At 40.1% G+C, this 19,818-nt stretch overlaps 1 protein-coding gene across 5 annotated transcripts in view; it reads right to left on the reverse strand.

The window, feature by feature from the left end:
- Positions 1 to 19,818, reverse strand: part of TENM4 (teneurin transmembrane protein 4) — a 1,366,951-nt gene that overhangs the window by 129,833 nt on the left and 1,217,300 nt on the right. For all 5 annotated transcript variants that reach the window (XM_048294397.1, XM_048294400.1, XM_048294398.1 and 2 more), the window contains 2 exons: positions 19,599 to 19,793; positions 15,218 to 15,418 (listed from right to left, as the gene is read on the reverse strand). In XM_048294397.1, coding sequence (XP_048150354.1) covers positions 15,218 to 15,418; positions 19,599 to 19,793 — 396 coding nt within the window. The remainder of the gene's footprint in view (positions 1 to 15,217; positions 15,419 to 19,598; positions 19,794 to 19,818) is intronic.

Genomic DNA, 19,818 nt, shown 5'->3' on the forward strand with positions numbered 1-19,818 from the left:
TTAAGTCTCCTAGTGAAAGAACTTCGGAGTTCAAATGGGCTTAAGACACTCAGGAACTTGTCTGTATCATTTAGAATCAAACTTGCAAAAGTATTTGTGTATCTTGGGTACTTGAACAGAACACGTGCACACACCACTTGCTGTTGAGATATAACAGAATCTAATGTAAGATTTACTGGAAGCAAGTAGAAATTACACTATCAAACAATAAAGGCATGGCTGAGGAAGGGCTCGAGTTGCTATGAGAAGATTTTATTTTGCATCTGGCATTGAAACACAGATTTTCACAGCTCCTAGCTGCGAGGGAGGTAATATCATACTACAGTATCCCACAGGAGCAGAAGGGATGGGCAGTTATTGACTTGCTGAAGGGCTGGAGCCCAGACGTGTGTTTTCTACTTTTTTCCCCAACTGCGAGACAGTACCGCAATGGAGCGTGGGCTGGTCAGGGTGGTGATGAACACACAGGACCTGCAAGTTGGTTAATATAGCAGTAAAGCTGCACTAAAAAAAAAAAAATAAAGTAAGTAAATTTGGCTCTCCTTGGCTGACCTGATGAACAGTCTGGGGGAGGATAAAGGAAACAGCAGATAAAAAATCAAAAGCTAGATTTATGGTGCTAAAATTTCAGCAAGCTGAGAAGAAACACCTTGAGAAAGTGCAAAGTCTGAGAGCACTGGTGTTTAAATCCAAACTCCAAAAATTATTGTTGTAGCCTGTGGTGTTTTCCAGCACACTTTTACCATAGGGCTACTCTAGTGCTAGACTGCAATCCCTTCTCCAGTTATTGGATTACATTCCTTATTCATAAGCGTTGAACTTTGATCTCAGAATATCAAATAAGATGTAATTTTTCTTGCTCCCAGTTTACCAAGCAATCCAGAGGATGCCACCTTGGTCACTTCACACCTTCATTATGTCCTGTTCTCCCTCTTTGTAAAAAAGTTCTTCCTTATATCTAGTCTAAATCTGCCCTCTTTTAGTTTAAAACAACTATTCCTCATCTTATCACTACAGGCTCTCCGGAAATGTCTGTCCCCATCTTTCTTATAAGCCCCTTTTAGTAGTAAAAAGACCACAATAAAGTCTCTCCAGAGCCTTCTGTCCCCCAGGCTAAACAACCCCAACTCTCTCAGTCTGTCCCCACAGCAGAGGTACCTCAGTGCTCTGATTACCTTTGTGGCCTCCTGTAGACTTGCTCAAACAGGTCCACATCCTTCCTGTGTTGGGGATCCCCACAACTGGGTCCCAAAGCTGGATGCAGCATTCCAGGCCAGAGTGGAGGGGCAGAGTCGCCTCCCTCACCCTGCTGGCCACACTGCTTTGGATGCAACCCAGGGCACTACTGACTTTCCTGGGCTGTGAGCACACATTGCCAGGTCATGTCCAGCTTTTTGTCCACCCCCAAGTCCTTCTCCTCAGGGCTGCTCTCAATCCCTCATCCCCAAGCCTGTATGGATAGCCAGGGTTCCCCTGACTCAGGTGCAGCACCTTTCAGATAAAGTAACTAAGGACATAAAGAAGGACAGTGATGGATCCACAGGTAAATGTGAACTCTGAGACAGGCACATGACCTCCCTGATGTCCCAATATGCAGTCTTCGGTCTTATAGGTAAGATAGAAATGTCCAGAATGGTGGTGGAGGAAAACAACCCAGAGATAATAGGAATAGTGACAGTCAGAAGCCTTCCTGGAGTTATTTAAAAGTGTCAGACTAGGATAATGGAATGCATTCGAAAATGGTGAAGAGAGAAAAAAAATCACGTTCTGAAAAGCAGAGTCTCTGTGTAGTCATTCCTATGAAAAAGGATGGAAACCCCCCCTGGGACATTTACATCTTGACTGAAATATTTCTCAGACAACATGCTGTCAAGGAACAGTCTTGCACACGTGGGCCAGGGATATGCACTGCATGATATAAAACAAACGGATCTTAGGCTAACCCAGAATGGGAATGCTGGGAACATTTTGGGTTTCATCTCCCAGCCAGCTGAGACCCCAGCCAAACCACCACCCATGCACACAAAAGTGTACAGGTTCCAGGTTATGAATGTAGAATTCATATACAATGGATATATAAGGTGGTTTGGATTCCCAGGCCCAAGAGCTGTAACATGGACTCCCAGCTCTGAAAAGCACTTGTGAAGCAAACTATTTACGACAGCCTCCCTAAAATGCAGTTTAATTATTTCTGACAGGGAACCAGGAGCCAGGAACTCTCAAACCAAAATCTTCCATTTAGCTGTCAGTTTAAAGATAGATGGGTACCCTACAATTTAAATAGCCTTGAAACACACAACCTGCTACATGCCATGGTCCTTTATAACACAGCCCTTTCACATGTTCACAGGTTTCTAATGGGTGATTAAATAGGGTAGCTTTTACTTTTCTGGTGGCACTCAAAGAAATCATCAAAATGGCTTTCAGATTAAGCTTCCACTTAAATACATGTCTTTTTGGACAGAATAAGACAGCTAAGGCTGTTTTACAGAAAAGGGCAGGTGAATCATTTTCTTTGACATTCAGTCCCAGGGACAGAATTTGTCACCTCTCTTCTTATTACAAGCTGCATTTTTTTGGTACGTTTCCCAATTCTGTTGTTGAAATTAGAGGACATGATTAGCTACCATCTGAGCTGCATGAGCAAATGAGAAGGAAAGCTTTTAATTCTCCTATTACAGTATTCACAGACTGGCCAGCTGCACTATATTGCTCCTGCTTATTTAAGCTTAGTTAGAACGCTGTGCTTGTGCATAAAAGACCTGCATGTTAAATATTTTCACACCAGCTGTTCCCAAAAGGTGACTAAATATTTCCTTTCATCTCTAATCTCATCCAGTGTTTGTATGAACAGCTTAGCCACTCCTTATCCTTTCCTAGAGGTGCACTGTGTTTTTCCTCATCTCATAGTGAAGCTCTCAAAGCTGTTTGTAGTTCCTTGAAGAGAGGGGATCCTCTGAGTAAATCTGGTGTGCAATTCTAAGAGCAAATATGAGGCTTAATGTCCTCAAAAAGCACCTCTGTGAGAAACACCTGGACTTCGAGTAATACCCTGTATTTTGCTCCCTGATGCTTGTACTTACCAGAGGGCAGTGATAGATGTTAATTGATTCATGGATGCAGACTTTTTTTCTAAGGAATCAAGTTCATATCAACATTCCCATCTGGAGTTTTGTCATGTTAGTGTCTTGGAGTGATGTCTTGCATTGCCTGAATCTCACCTCATGATATATCAGTCTTACTAGAAGAATTGAATTGAACCTAATTGTCCTCTGTGGGTCAAGAAGGAAAGAGAGATAGTTCCAGAGAATGATTCACTTGAAACCTCTTTCATGGAGAATTTCTGGAGCAGACAGTGCTCAAGGCATTGTTGAGCTTTGGGTGGTTCATCCAAAGGTCTTAGGTTATCATAAACATCATTCTTAGAAAGGGTAATGCCATTACAACAGGATTCTGCTTGTTTTTCATGCAAATTATCAAAAAAGAAATTACTCATCTTCAGTTCCAGGACCTGCTCTGTTTCATCACTGCTCACCCCCCATTAGTGGGGCTCAGAGGAACCTGGTCTAGTGGAAGGTGTCCCTGCCCATGGCAGAGTGGTTGGAAATAGATGACCTTTAAAGTCTCTTCCAACTCAAACCATTTTGTGATTCTATGAGCCCAGACTCAACTGCCTGCCAGCTAGTTTTTAGACAAATGGTTTTTCTTTTTTTTTCCTCATTATCTCCTCATCATTGGGGGAGAGATTTCCCTCTGGTCTGTTAAAACTGCCTCAGAATTCCTCAAGGGTCTCTTAAAATCCTAATCCATCTTGAATTCTACCCAAAATCTTGACAGTGGCTGCTAACATGCCTTAACTTCTCCACAGTGTGTTGACGAAAACGGTAATGTAATTTTATTCTGTCTCCATCAGCATGTCTCTCTCTGTTGTTGTTCACTTGAAGTTTAAGAATCTCAACTATCTGAGGCCAAGATTATCCCTTTTGTTCTGCATTTGCACTTGCCAGGTATAATAAGGTCACAGTCCATTAACAGCACTTCAGAAGTTAGAATACTAAAGCAATTACTCATACAAATAAAAAACTTGTACCTGCTTCTTTCTCTTTTTTCTTTTTTGTTGCATATCCTGCTAAAAACTGACATAAATCTATCCCCTTAAGAACAAAATCTGCTATGTTGCCTTTAATATTTCAGAAGAAAAGTGGGAAAATAAACCTATCAAACACTAACCCACCAGTGCAGCGCTTTGTTCACAGCCTTTTTTAATTGATGGAACAGACACAGGAGCCTCCAACACAGGAAATGGCATAATTCAGAATTTCATATTATTTTCACATTACTTTAAAGACTGGAGTTGGGAAAGGGATAATGATGTTAATTTGTGCTTCATTTCTAGCAAATCCACTTTTACATGTTTACCCCTATCCCCCCACAAATCCTCAAACTGGTTTGACAACAGTTTAAAGCTTTCCAGCTTAGAGAAGAGCAATGCACATGAAAATTTTTCTTTAGCATTCATGTGATGCAGAATCAGAGATTTAGCTGCTTCTGACCTGTCTGCTAAATCCTTTAATAAATATGGATTTAGTGCTAAAATATAAGATCAGGTGAAACTGCTCAGAGCTTCCTGAAAACTGGGTCAGTTCCACTGGCCTTCAATATATTAATAGAAAATTTAATAATTAAAATCTGCTTTAACTGGGATTTTCCCATTTCAAGTTGGCTCATTTGAGGTCATTTCCAGCCTCAGACAGACTTTTTTTCCCAGGAAAGAAGAACAGGAGAGAGGCACTGCATGGAGCTAAAAGGCTGAGTTTGGTGAGGAGCTAAGCCTTGTTTTCACAACCTGCTTTAGAAGGTAATTTATGGCAAATATCTGGGAAAAGCAACAAATATAAAGATATAGATGAAAAAACCAGAAGGTGCGTGATCAGCATGATTTAGATAGCAGGGAAGTGCTAAAGACATTCTTCATAATGAAACACATTTTGCAGTGTTATGAAACTCTCATTCCTGTGATCTGATAACTCTGTAGTGACATGAACTCCTGTGCTGTTACTGAAGAAGACATAAAGCACATTAGCTTTTAAAACCATTCTTTTTACAAATGTTATAAGGAAAGGATCAAACTAGGCAGCAAGTAAAAACCTCAAAGGAGAGGTCTGGATTTTCTGTCGTTGCCAGTAGCAGATCTGTAGCATGAAGTCCTCTGAAAACCATCCTGGTTCAGCAGCGAACGGGGAATGATCGTGCAAGTTCTGTCCATGTCATTAACTGAGGAATGTGTTTTTACCTTCAGAGATCACGTTCTGAAAGCAATGTCTGCATGATTTAATGCCTTTAAACAAATCGTATGTTTATCTGTTTTTAAAGTATACACCAAATATGTAAATATTACTAATGTAGAAATAATATTGATTATTTATGTCTATAAATGTAAAACCTGTGCTTTTATGAGTGCAATTAAACTTTTGGTACTGAGATGACTCTCTGCTCCACTCAAGGGCCTCAACAAGTTTCACACAGCTCAGTAAACTGAATATAACTGAAAGGTAACAGCTATTTATTTTCTTTCCATGGATGAGGAAATCAAGATTAAGGGATGCTCTCTAGAGACTGAAAATGATTCCATCAGCTTTGCTATCATCCCTCATCAGGAAGAACACTGACCTTCAGCAATGGCTTGGAAATGTGACTTGGACATCTGAATTTTCACCTCCCGAACACAAAGACCTGAGAATCCTGGAATGCCTGCACTGGGCAATGCATATCCTGCGTTAAGAGAGTGACCCTAACCAGGACACCTGAGTTGGCCTGAATGCTGATTCTTGCCAGCTCTGCAGAAGGAGGACTGAGTACACATCTTCAATACACGTGCAGAAGGGGTAACTCTGCAACTCTGCACTTGCAGGAAAGACTGGGTATGCACAAAGGAGGTATAAAACACATTAGAACAGAAGAGGAGAAAGTTTTCACTCTAAGTGGTTGAGCCGCTATCTAGGAGAAGGGTTGGTGGAAATCCCTAATAAAAGAAAGGACCCATCTCTGGCCCTCAACTAGACACAAAATATTAACTCAACTTCAGCTTTTCCCCTCATTTTTCTCCTGGTATTTAGTTCTTTGCTGGCATAAACAGCTTTGTGTCTAAATGAAAGGCTTCTGCAAATCCCCTTCTAGGTATCATTTTTCTCTGGAGATGCAAATCAGGAAGCAGGGTGCCTCTGAGATGCCTAATTTGGAGATGAATACATAGTCCACAGAGTAGCTCCTGACCTGGTGCTGAGCAGATCCAGGAGATGTGTCCATAACTGCCCCAGAACCCACCCCCATCTCCAAAATGAGTAATGAAGGAGTCTCTGGTATAGTGATATACTTAAACTGATGTATGTCTGTCCTCCAAGACTGAACCTCTGACTCTATAAGCATACAGGATTGAGCACAATGGGATTCTTGGGAATTCTTGCCAGGAACAGTAACAGTGAGAACAGGAGCACAATGTACACAGTTAGCTGCACAATGTACACTGGTACAGCTGGGATGTCTTTAAAAAAAAACAACTCACTTCTAAGTGCAATTACAGCTCACTTCATATTGGCATAAAGATCTTCCAGTTCTGGTCTGGAAAGCTTTAACTTTGTGAGACAATATTCCATTAAATTGGTTTGGTGCTTTTTATCAGCTTCTAGTTTCTGCAGTATTTATACTGTATTTTCATCCTTGCCTTAAATGCTAGGGACTGACCATCACATTGTGCCTAAAACATCTCCTCTATGGTTGTGATTTACTTTTGTTCTCATGTCAATCTTCCATTTATTTATTATTATGAACTCTATTTTAAACTGTCTCTTGTTGTTGAATAGCAGGACATGAAATGCCAGGTATTGTCAGGCTTCACTCCTGGAGCTGAGATTTGTTGAACAAAAATAAATATCCCAAAGTGCAGGATTATATTTTTCTCTTTGATCCTTAATTGAATCTCTATGCTTTCTGGGATGTGTGTTAGAGCTTCCCAGAAAAGAAACAATTCCTAATGTATTAAATGAAGCTCCTAAGAAGAATTCTTCTCTGGGCTAATTTAAATTTCTTCTCTGTGTCCATAAGGAAGAGATAATTTGACAGCAGAAAAGTGTTTTGTTCATGCTTAAAAAGAACAGATTTCTTTTCCAATTCTGCATATTTTGGTTTTTTTTTTTTTTAAATAAATTCAACAGATCATTTACAAATGTGTGTGCTGAAGTGATCACAAACTAGATTTGCTTGGGATACCCTTACTCAGAGCTCAGTCCCAATATGGTTTCGTTTTTCTTCAGACAACATTTAGCCAGAGAACTTAGAAATTTTGTTGTTATTGATCTTTTTCAAAAGGAGACACAGAACATGTATGAAACATGCAGGGCTGACATATCCAGAAGTTAGATGTCTGTCTAGGCACACAAATGGGATGCAGCAGTAGCTGTTCCAGAAGGTTTTTCTCTGCTGTGCTGTCCATATGCCTCAACACTGATCTGGAAGCAGCAGAGCTCCCTCCAAAGCACTTTCAAACTTTTGTCTGTCAAGATCATTAGAAAGTGCTCATTAGTGCAACTTGTGATGATAGTTTTTAGAGTATGAACCTCTTGTCATTTGGAAGGGGGCAGAGAGAATTTACTAATTCCAATGCATCCACTTCAGACAGCTTATTAAATCACGGATTTCTCACCTTCAGTAGACACCAATCCACTATATGACAATCATTGCTCTTATATTGTCTTCTTCTTGCTTACTTTTGATGTTATTCTGTTTTACTGACTCACAGACTATTTTCCTTATTATCTAACCTTGGACATTCTAACTTGGAATGAAACATGGAATCATAGAATGGTTTGGGTTGGAAGGGGCATTAAAGACCACGTCAGTCCAGCCCCCCCTGCCATGGGAAGGACACCTTCCAACAGAACAGGCTGCTCAAAGCTCCATGCAACCTGGCCTTGAACACCTTCGGAGATGAGGCACCCACAGCTTTTCTGGGCAAGCTAGTTCAGTGTCTCAAATATGATTTGATGAAGCTGAAAACATCCAATAAACCTTTGCAGGAACTCTGATTGTGATGAGCTCCAACTGGGTTGGAGCGTAAGGTCACAGTCATGGGAGCTATCCACCAAGAGCAGCACGGAACTGACTGAACAGCATGGAATTGCCGGAATGCCAGTGGAGAAGCTGTGACATGGAACCCACAACCATGCTGAACCACATGAGTGAGGACAGTCTTTATCCAGCATAATCAAGGTAGGTCATGGCAGAGACTGACTGCACACAAGTATCCACCCTGCTGATATTGCAGCAGTATCCTGGTTAAAAGTAGGAATAGTCAGCAGCAGAGGTCTAGATTCAAAAATTAAGAGGCTCCTCATTTCAAAGGAAAAGTCAGAGAAAAAGCAAAAATTTGATCATCTGAGACTTTGTGATACAAATGTTAAGTTCTCAGTGATACAAGCAAACATGCTAATTGCTCAGTCATCCTCAAAACATGGTATTTTAACAGTAGCCTGTTTTAAACATGGAATTTAATGCCTTGTGGTGGTGTGAAATTTTTCGAACTAGCCACATTAACATGAACCCCACTGACTCCAGTACAACACTGCTGTTTTCAGTCAGAAAAGTCCACAACACAAAGCATAATTTATCCAAACAAAAAGAACTTTTGAGCTCATGGTGTGACTGCTCAGGTCACATTTGGAGATAGGGATAAACGCTGAACTAAAACTGGCATGCTGGGAATTTGCCCTAATCATTGTAGTAAACAAATAGGGGATGGAATAGTCTTCCCACTGCCCTTTTTAGGGGTACATAAATTTTCACTAATTACTGCTGGTATGAGAGAGAAGCTTTGCTCATCACAGAATGTCTAAGGTCAGTGAGAACCAGGGACTGCTTGTTACATGACTGGACACACACTATTCTCAGCCTGAGACATGACCTAATCAGACCAAATGCTTTGTGATCTAATGGTCAGAGATAGACTGATGATATCATTGCTTCCACTGGTTTTGGCCAAGTCTGAAATGACAGCTAGAACACAAGTTTTCAGTTCCTTCAATCTTCCCTTCATCATTGTGTCTGACCAAGACTGCATGGACTGCTGCAGAGAAGTGCTTAGAAGTAAGGTCCTAAACATATCCCAGAGCTGACAGAAGTTTGATGCATCTCTGGTTGGCTAGGGAAATGTCCTAAAACAATTTCTCAGCTATCAGATTTGAAGTAGGAATACACAGTTGAAAGCTAAGTTGTATTTTCTATCTTAGTGGGATAGAAAATCCCCTCCCTTTATTATGTCCTTTTTATCTGCTGAGCACAAAGATACTTGGACTTTTGAAGAATTGGACTCCCCACAAAAATAACTACAGCCCATTTCAGCTATTATCTTTTTTTCCACCACATCAGGGTCTCCTTATACACATTTTTAATAAACAAAAGGAAAGGGAGTAAAAGGATATTCAAATGAAAGCCTCCCTGAATACTTCTATTTCAAAGGTTTGGGCAGATTTTAGTCTTTTATTGCATTTTTAATAAAAAGCTTAGAAGACTTTAAAAGCTAAGTTCATCTTGGCAATGGGTAGGCTAAAATCTGTACTCATGAACCCAACATAAAAATTCATGTTTTTCACAATGGTAGTTCCTATTAACACTGTTGATTCTCTAGATTCACTAATTTCTTCACAATCCACAAAGCAGATATCTGCCAGGCAGAGCCTGTGAGAGCCTTGTGTAGTGGCACTGGGCTGCACATACTTTGCCCTCAGAGAGAGAAGTTACTTCTCTCCACACAAAATGGAGAAGATCACAAGTTCAGAAACCAGCATGTTATGCTTCTGCAAGGCGGAGGATGAAATTCCTGCTGGTACAAAACATTTCCTGACCTTCAATGACCATTAAAGGACCAAATTAAGGCCTTCAGGGATGAGTCTGCAATTTAGGTATTGAGCCAGAACTGATTTTGATGGTATCTTCTGAAGACCAGCTTCGACGACACTGTGCTACCAAAATTTCAGTTGCCCCAGACTAATGTTTCTCACAACTCTGCCAGAGCAGTGAGATGAACAAGTTACAAGCTGAAGGAAGAACATTCAAGGCAGCCTTTGACTACATAGCTATGCCCAACAACTTTTTCTTAAGTGACTAAGATGTTTATCAATTTTAGGAGTTGCATCTTGAGGTTTAGTTCTCTTGTTCTTCCTCATGTGTTTTAAATCTAAGAAAAAGACAAATCAGCAACTTCTTAGGCATTAAAAGGGGTCCTGGTCTGCAATATGGTACAAGCCTGTACACGAGAGCTGATGTTATATCCATCTTTTATAGAGACATTTTTATCCCTGAAGAAAATGACTGTTTAAAGAAAGAAATATATGAACATTTTCTAAGGATGGATTTTTATCTTGGTGGCCTTGGGCATGATATGAATTTAACACGAGATTTTGTTTTCAAAACTTGACACCAGTAAGCCCAAGGAAGTAAAATTTTATCACACATGTTGTGTTAACCCTGGTGCTGTTTGACCAATGGCATTGTCTGGTAAGATATGGGAGAACTGTTTCTGTGAGCCCATACGTGTGTCTGTGTGCAGTAGTCTCCTGCACAACTCCTGGTGAAAAAAAGTCATTGCAATGTAAAGGTGCATTTCCTTCAGCTTAACTCTTTAAAAGTTCATTCTTCATGGTCTCTTTATCTCTTAACTGGAATAGAGAAAAGATGCCTGTTCCAATGAACTGTACAATTTTGTGGTGAGGAACTCTGTTGGGTGCTACCTGAAAGACTGTCAGCATTGTTAATTTATACAACTAAATTGATACTACAAAATTCAGTCATTACCATTAACTGATACAGGGTCTTAAATCTAATCACTGTTTGTGAATAGCCTTCAATTGATCCATACTCCTGCAAAGTAAACAGGAGCTTTTCCACTGACTTCAGTTCACTGTACAATAATTTATAAGAATATGGCTTCCCTGTAACCAGAGACATGGACACACACACACACACCATGCTAGTCTTATTTTAAATCCAACTTCTCAACCTACTGAAAGTAAAGTCATGGAAGGTGGGTAAATACCCGGTCTTCTGCTAGCCCTGTGGCTACCCACACTATTTCCCCACTGTGCTTGGAGTCCAAGTTTATCTAGGCATACCTGTCATATATAGTTCTCCACAACACTGTAGCAAAGCTTGATAATCTGTCCTTGCTTAAGGTGAATTTTAAACGCCTAAGTATCTTTGTGATTGTAGACCTTCATAACAAAGTTTGTCAGTAAGTCACTGGGAAGCAGCATTTCATTCCTGCCACAGTGGGGAAAAAGGGGGCAGGTATAAAGTCAAATGCCATATCCTTAGAAAACCATGTTAGAAGCAGAAGTGAGGAGAGGAGCTGTAATAGGACCAAAGTACTAGATTTCATGAGATATGGTCATGCAAGCTCAGCCTCAGTCTCTGGCCAGGCACATTCTCTCAGTCTTTTCAAAATGTGATGTAAAGTATCATAACTTCTTACTTCTTTACCGAGTCCCAGCTTCCAGTTTCTAACTCTTACTATTAAATGTACAGCCCATGATTTTATGTCTCCACTGGCAATTTAGGACTACCACATACAAAGTGCTATTCCTATTACTGCTCTTCTCCAGTGTATTTTTAAGGGTTTGAAGTACTGCCTGGATGTCAACCGTGCATAAAGCGAGTCATTTCGAATGAGTGATGGAGAAGGAATCCTTATCTGCATGCAGGTCAATCTACAACCACTGTCAACTGCCCAGAAAAAGTTACCACACTTAGGACACAGAGAACATAATTTCCACCGCTGCTTTGTATATTCTACTTTCCAATGATTCAAATGAATACAGTGCAAGTGAAGATGTCAACTACCAAAGACAACAGTGTGAAAATCACTGATTTAAATTTGAGGAGAGTGAAGGACAACACCAGATAATTCATTTAATAATGATTTTGCATCCAAGCTTAATACTGTTTTGATGGGCCTGGGATTATACTGATGCATCAGTGGGATCCCTCTGGTAAATGGTGCACTCCTCCAATGCAGATGACATGAATCACCTATTCATAGTGTGAGCATATAGTCAGCAAATGTCTTATGGTATGTGGTGTGCTGCCTCTTGATTAGCCAGAAATAGTTGGTCCAGTTTAAGTAGGTCAGGAGTGAGACTATATCACGTAGTAAGCTCTGTTTCACACTGCAGCACAGGCCGTTTCCTCCTTCCCACTACACTCACACAATAAAAGGTTAAGAGAGCTGCACCATAATGGCTTCGTTAGTTGACAGGTAGAGCTCATTAAGAGGTGAAGGGAGATAGCTCCCCAAAAGCCTGGGATACAGAGGAGCTGTGATAGCAGATTGGAAGAATGGGGGCAGGATCAGTGGCTCCTTAATTACCTTTCTTGTACCAAGCATTGCCTCGGACTTTTTAGCTGAACTGAGTTATAAAGGACTTTTCTACATTTGTTTGTGCAACAGTACTAAGATGCAAAAGGGAAATGATTTAATTATTCCATGGAGAAATCAAAATACCACTTTTATTGCTCAATACAAGTTATCTCTGGAATTATTTCTGTACCTTTCTCTAAGGTGCTCTTTTTACTATTTGGGAATCAGCCAAAAATCCAGTGTATATTGAGGGAAAAGTGATCCTACAAAACTGTCCCTTGCACGAAAGGGTGAAATATGTTTGAGAAGCATTTTCCCTGAGTGACAATTATGAGGTAGTACAGCAGCAGCCCTATCTCAACATATACTGGCAGTAGGCAGACACAGAAAGCAAAAAAACCCCAAAACGTGTAATTACTTCTTCCGACAATGCAGTTCAGAATGGGAATCTCTCAAAAGAGATTGAATTGCGCAGCTTGTCTATGAAGGCTAAGTGGAACGAAGAAAGATAATACAAAGAGGAAACAGAAATCTCTGTAATATCATTGTTTTGTGAAAAGTAAGGGTTTTATCCAGTAATCTCTGTTGTCTAGATTACCACAAAAGGCAGGTAAAATCTACCTACTTAGCTGAAAGATGCAGTCTAAAGTTCAAAGAGGCTCTAGTTTTATTTTCTACATATGACAATCCACAGATTTCACCTACTGCTTCCATACTGCCTGATAACCTTCTAAATAAATACAGCATACAGCACTGCAGACAGGTACTGTTCTTGACTTCAAGGTGGTAAGAGGTGGAAAATCCACTGTGCCTCCTCATATTCTGGGTTTTCAGATAATTATGCTGTTTCCAGGGTATGCCTCTCCATGTGGTTTATGAAAGGGGCTGTCCTTGGCACAAACCCACGTGGGCACAGTTCTATAGATTTCACAGCCCCTACTGCTTTGCTGAGCTGAGGGTGATTTCTGCAACTACTTAGTTCTTTCCCTTAGTAATTCTTCTGTTCTTTTTGGTCCTGTTTTATAGGAAAATAAAATCCGTCCCCTTTAGTCCCTTCTACAGAACCCCCACCCCAGCAGGCTGGGCAGTGTGTTATTACATGCAGTAACACGCCTGCTCACTCTATTTTAATGATGCAAGAAGAGTACCACATATCCTGTGAGTAAATCTGTCTTTCAAATCAAGTCATCAATTCAGTGGAAAGGCCTGGGTTAGAAATGGAAGTTTACAAATCACCTTAGCTGCGATTTTAGCTGTGAGGCACAATAACCCGAATGTTACAAGCAGCTCAGTGAGGAAAAAGGTCTTGGAATGATGCTCAAGTTTGTCTCAAATAACTTCATGCTGCCAAAGAAAGTTTGTACTAGATGGATTTATAAAAGCAGTATAAGGAAAGCTTATAAATCATCTCTATGTGACCCTGCAAGTTAACAAAGGGAAAGTGAATTCTCTTTGCACATAGAAATAAACATTTTTCCAAATCCATCCCTGCAATCCCCAAACCTCCATACAAACACAGAATAATGACTCAATTATGAACTATGCCACAGAACCACTACAAATACATGACTACCCTTCCCCTTATGGTGGTTTTAAAAATAAACCCAGAGAGAACGGAACTGAAGATGTTAATGCGGGGGAAGGAAAAGCCTGGGACCAAACTTACCTTCCCTTCAATGCATGACAGCTTCCCTACTACATCTGCAAAAGTTTTGATCAACCTAGTTTCAGCCCCAGGCAAGCAGAGTAAACTTCCTCTTCTGCTTATTCCTCAGTCCAGTCAACTTTACTTCATGACAAGCTTCTAACATCCAGCCTAAATGATGATTGTCAAAAAGGTGCTCTTTTTATGTTCTTAGACCAGTTTACTCAGTTTGCCTCATCCTTGGAAATTATTCTCTTAAAATACTTGCTAATGGTTAACCTTATTTTCTTTACTCATGACAGCAATTCCTCGGGGAAATTTTTACATAATTTTTCTACTATATCCACTCTCCTAACAGCTTTTTTTTTTGGGTTGCTTTGCTGAAAATTCCTTTCATTTCACTGCCTATACTGAGCTGCCCTGGATTTTTGGCCTAGTTCCACTCCAGTTGTGCAAAGTATAGAAACTGTTATTCCTGGGGTCTCTTTTTTGTGAGCACACAATACAGGACAAAAGCTCAAGGACTGATATTCCATAGGTTCTGACTATTTAAGGTATTCCACTATTTTTCAGTGTGGCCTCTAAGAGCTAACTGCATTTGGAAGAAAAGGTTTCTGAATACTTTTTCTTTAGCCTTCAATTCACATACCTGATTCAGATTTTGAGCAAGTTGCTCATTCAGAGGGGGAATGCAGGAAGGTTGCTGTTCCAAACACCTACACAAAACTGCCTGTAAAAATGTGCCTTCTTGGTAGCTGCTTATACTAATAAATACTTTTACTCAGTAAACCTATTTTTCTTCTTGTTTACAGTCACCTAAAGATTATTTAGTCATCTCCTAAAAATCAAAACAGACCCTTTAGTGGCTACTGGGGTTTATCAAGAACTATCACCAGAACAAGAAGTTATACGTAGACCATCAGTTACATTTACAGCCATATAATGAACAACAGCAAGCCTAGGTGGCTTTAATGGGGTTATTTATGATATTACTCTATGCTCAGCAATGGAAGCAGAATTATTTATGTAACTGAACTCTGGAATTTCTGCTTCCAGTCATGCCCCAGGTGTGCTTCACAGGAACACATCTCTAGCACTTTTTCTGCAGATCTGAGTATTTCACAAAGCTTAACGAAAGACCAACAGTAAGTCAGCGCTGACGTTACCGATTGAGCAGTCGTGGCCAGTCCAGTTGGGATCGCAGCTGCAGAGTCCAGTATCCGGGAGGAAGGTCCCATGGCCGGAGCACTGATCCAGACACGTGGCTCTTGGGGTCTCACAATTTGTTCCTCCCCAGCCAACCGAACAGTGACATTCTCCTCGTACGCACACGCCTCGTCCCGAGCAGGTAGGATCCATGCAGTCCACTACGTGTGAGAAGGAAGAGGAAGCAGACAGGGAAAGCAAATGGGAATTTCAGGAAAAAAGCTATCAGACTGCCATCAAAACAAACATATTTATACAGTATCTCAAGGTTTCAACCAAAAAGCCCTGCTGTGAACAAAACAGATGCTTCGTGCAAAAATTCAGTGCCCCTAAAAGGCAGTGAGACCTAAAATACCTACATGAAAAGCAGAGAAAAATCTAGTGATGAAATCCATTCTTTTATGCAGGTCTGCACTAATAAGTGATCCTTCTGGTAAGAAAAGGCTAATATCAATTAAGAATAGAATAAGAATAGTATTCTCTCGTACACAGTGTGTCTTCATTTATTCTATTAGAATAACCTAAATTACTATTATTAATGAATTCAAAGCCGAGCCCTAGTTTTCTGAGATAGAATTTTGCATAGAGATTCAGCAGAATCTGACATTCTTATTCAGCAAAACACATGCTTAAATTGAAGAATGTGCTTAAATCTATACAGGTTTCATGGAGACTTAACAGAAATTTCCCATTGAAATATATCCAGAGACAGTTTTTCTGGAGTAAGGATTAAAACAAAATAATTTTTTTTATAATGGTGTTCTTCTGGTTTTATTTTTGGTCAATTAATACTCTTTTTTAAATGTCTGAGGTTTACTTTCCCCCCCAAAGAGTCACTTCCCTAATGAGATCAGAGACCATTCAGTTAGTGGTGTAGCAATAAACACCAAAAGACCAAATGTACTCCCTGCCTGATTCCTGAGTTATGTGTTTTGTAGGCAACTGTCAGCTGCTCTGCCCACAGGGGAATTTCACCCAGCAATCAAAAAATAAGAAATGCACCAGACACCCTTCCAGAAAAACCTACTGGAGGAGTCGAACATCTATTTATAGATAAAAGCTGATAGGACAGCCTAGAGAAATTCTTCCCATCTTTTGAAACGGTGTGTGGCAGTTCCCTGGGGATTGGTGACAAGTGTCAGTCTGGCTAAGCAGCACAGGAAAAGCTGTCCAGCTCCTGGCTCTGATACAGCAGAGCAGAACATGGCCACCGCACACATGGCAGGTTTGTGGTTCAGTTTTTAGCCCTATAAAAGCTAATAAGAATTCCACTGACCTGTTTAAGATCCAGAAACCTTAAAAGGAAGCACAACAGCTGCTCTGATAATTCCCTGGATTCTCAAACCCTTCTCAGTCTGACAAGCAATGGCTCAGTTATTACTATCCCAAGGCATGAGAGAGAATTTTCTTTTTTGTTTGATTCCTGGAGCTCTGCTCATAGCTGGAACAATCCTCAAAAATTTTAAGAGGCTGGAAAGGATGAGTCCATAAATCTCCTTCACTGTTAGTGAGCTGGGAGCGAGGGTGCCAATTTTAGCATGAGACCCTTGAAGCCCTGGCCCTGTTCTTTCTCAGGAGTAATAAGTATGAAAAGGACTAAGGGATAGAGTAGCAGCCTCGTCCGTTCTCAGCAGATGGTTTGAACATAGAGAACAAAGATCACAGGCTAACTGACAAGAGGCTACCTCCAGGCAATTAATCATCTCCTCTGAAGGTCAATTGGGAAAAAGGTGAGTTTTACAGGGGCCTCCATCACAGGAGGCGGACAATCTGCTATCTCAGCTCTAACACAGATGATTATAGGAGGGGAATGTGCATGTCAGAACCCCCCATTTATCATAATCCCAAGGCCATTTTTCATGTTGAAATGAGCCCTTTCAGAAAATGTCACACACAATGGCTGCTTTAATCTCAGCCTCACTAGCTGTATCTCTTTAGGCTTTCTGCACCATCGGAAGGGCCCTGGGACAGGATTACAGGCTTCTGGTTTCTTCTTAATCAATTGCTTAGTGGATTTGGAGTACAATGGTATATTTTTAGGGAGTTCTGCTTGACCAATTTAGCTGCTCAGCTCTGGGAGAAGCAGAGATGGGGAGCTGGGCAAGAGGGCAGAGCTGACAAAATCTAGTATACCTGGAAAAGAAAAAAAAAAAAGCATATGTCTGTGTTGTTCGTTGGAAAATGTCCCAAATGGTCAAATTCTTGGTTGGAAAATGCCCTCTTTATAGTTCAGCCTTCTGCAGAATCTTTGCCAGGGAGATAAATCATGCAGCAAGCAAGGTTAGTGCCTCTTCTACACTTTTCCCCAATATGCTTCATGCTTCATTGGTCACACAAGTTATTAGGCTTATTCGGTGCCCAAAGAGTAACTTCTCATTTTTCATTGCTTAAATTTGCTCCCCTCCCTGTAATGTCTCGCTGGCTTATGCCACAGGCCTTATAAAATATGGGCCAATAAACTAAGGAAGGAGAAAAGAAAAACTCGCGTAGGATTGTTGGCTGATGTTTTATAAACATTGCTGAACTTCTATGGGGGAAAAAGAAAAGACAGAAGAAACCCTGGAATGAAAACCCATTACAAACATGGATCAAGAAGGGAAGCTACGAGAACTGAGAAATAATAAAAAGTAATCAATACCAGATGGCCCTTCTTAGAAGAGAAATTAAAGAGTAAAAGGAATTTAAAAAATAGTATAAATCAACTTTTTTACTAGATCTAAATATATATATATGTCCTCAAGATTTCCCACATGGCATATTTCTGAGTTACTTACCCCCTCACAACACAATACAAATTATGCCTTGAATATCAAAAACATGCATGCTTGGAAAAATACTAAACAGCCCATATGAAAAAGCGTGTTCTCTTTGTTCTTCCTCCTTTTTCAAGTTTTGACCTAGTGGGACTGACACTGTCCCCTGCTACAGTGATAAAATAAAATAACTGAGTAGTGCCTGGCTTTTCTGCTTTAAATGTGACCCGGGAAAAAATGGTTCCTGTTAGAAAAAGGGCAAATCTCACTCTGATTTACACACATTAAACACTTCTTGCTGGAGGCAAAATCAAGATATTTTCATTTCTGTTTATCCAGTAAAGATATGATCTAGCAAATAGGAGGTCTACAGAGATGCTTGAAAAATACTTCAGTAGTCACAGTCTTCGGGTTTTGCATGCCCCACAGCTTCATTGAATTGTGCTTTAAGCCAAAATGAAGCTTTCTCAAGAGATGGCTTATTGTTATAAGAGCTGATACTGTCTTCATCTCTAACGTTTACTGGCACTGAAGCCATGCTACATCAGAGATGTCCCACTCCAATACATTTAACACGTCAAAAAAATTGCCAGATTAGATACCATTTGAATGTCTGAAGCCAATTCAGCTATTTTCATTGTCTATAAAATAAAGCCATTTCAGATAAATCTTTATCCTGCATACATGAAAACAACCACAAATTAATTCAAGCCATTGTCATTCTTAAATGCATCAAATGATGTCTTTCATTTATCAGGTGGTGAAGGGGTCTTACATATGTACTTGTAGAAGCATAACTTAAGAATGATTATTGATCAGGTCACAAGCATAGAATTTGGAGGACAGTTTTCAAAAGTGTTGAACAATAATGCACTTTTGGATATACTTTTGTCACTCTCTCAATGATTTATACACTTAGAAATCTGTCCACTTTTTCATTTAGCTGTAAGAAGCAGTCACAGAGTCAGGAAGATAAAGATTTATGTTGGCAGGTGAGTTCCTACACAAGAAGATTAAAGGTAAGTATTAAAAGGAGCTGTAAATCTAAATGTAAATGAAAAATATTTGGGGGCTAGTGTGAGAAAAAAGCTATGGAAGAGCATTAAAATAATATCTGATTTTGAAGTAGAATTTAATTCAAGTCCTGAGCATTTCTAAGCTTTTAAAGCTGACAAGGATCAGGGACTTTCTCTCACATGCCACCATTTTGTGGATGTAAGCAACTGAAATTGCTTGGCATAGCACAGCAGAGAAGAAAGCACTGTAAAAGTAATTATATGTTTAGATGTGTAAATGGAAACGATGCTTTAATAAGAACATTTGAACATATGATTAGCTGTTCTGGTCTTTCAACTAGATTGTTCTATCTGAGGCATTTGATGGCTTTTCATCCAATTACTGAACAAATATGATAGCTAACGATGAGTTATGACAACATATCATTTTTATGTTGTATCCATCTATTGTATCTCTAAGGTGCCTATTACTGTTCTGTTTAAGTGCCAGTCTGATCCTGAATTGCCTCCATCCACACAATTACAGAACAACAATCAAAGCAAAAGGCTAATTGAATGCATCTTGCAAATACCTTCTTCACAGCTCTCGCCTTTGTATCCTGGGTTGCAGATACAGGTGCCCATGATGCATGTGCCGTGGTTATTGCAGGAGACATCAATGCACTGGTTGGTTGGGACATCACACTCTGCTCCCTTCCAGCCACTATGGCATAAGCACCTTCCTTTCATGTACTGCCCATTCCCACTGCACAGCACCGGGCAGGACGCTATGAAGAGACAACAAAAATCACA

Source organism: Corvus hawaiiensis, chromosome 2 (genome assembly GCF_020740725.1).
Source record: "Corvus hawaiiensis isolate bCorHaw1 chromosome 2, bCorHaw1.pri.cur, whole genome shotgun sequence".
NCBI classification, from domain to species: domain Eukaryota; kingdom Metazoa; phylum Chordata; class Aves; order Passeriformes; family Corvidae; genus Corvus; species Corvus hawaiiensis.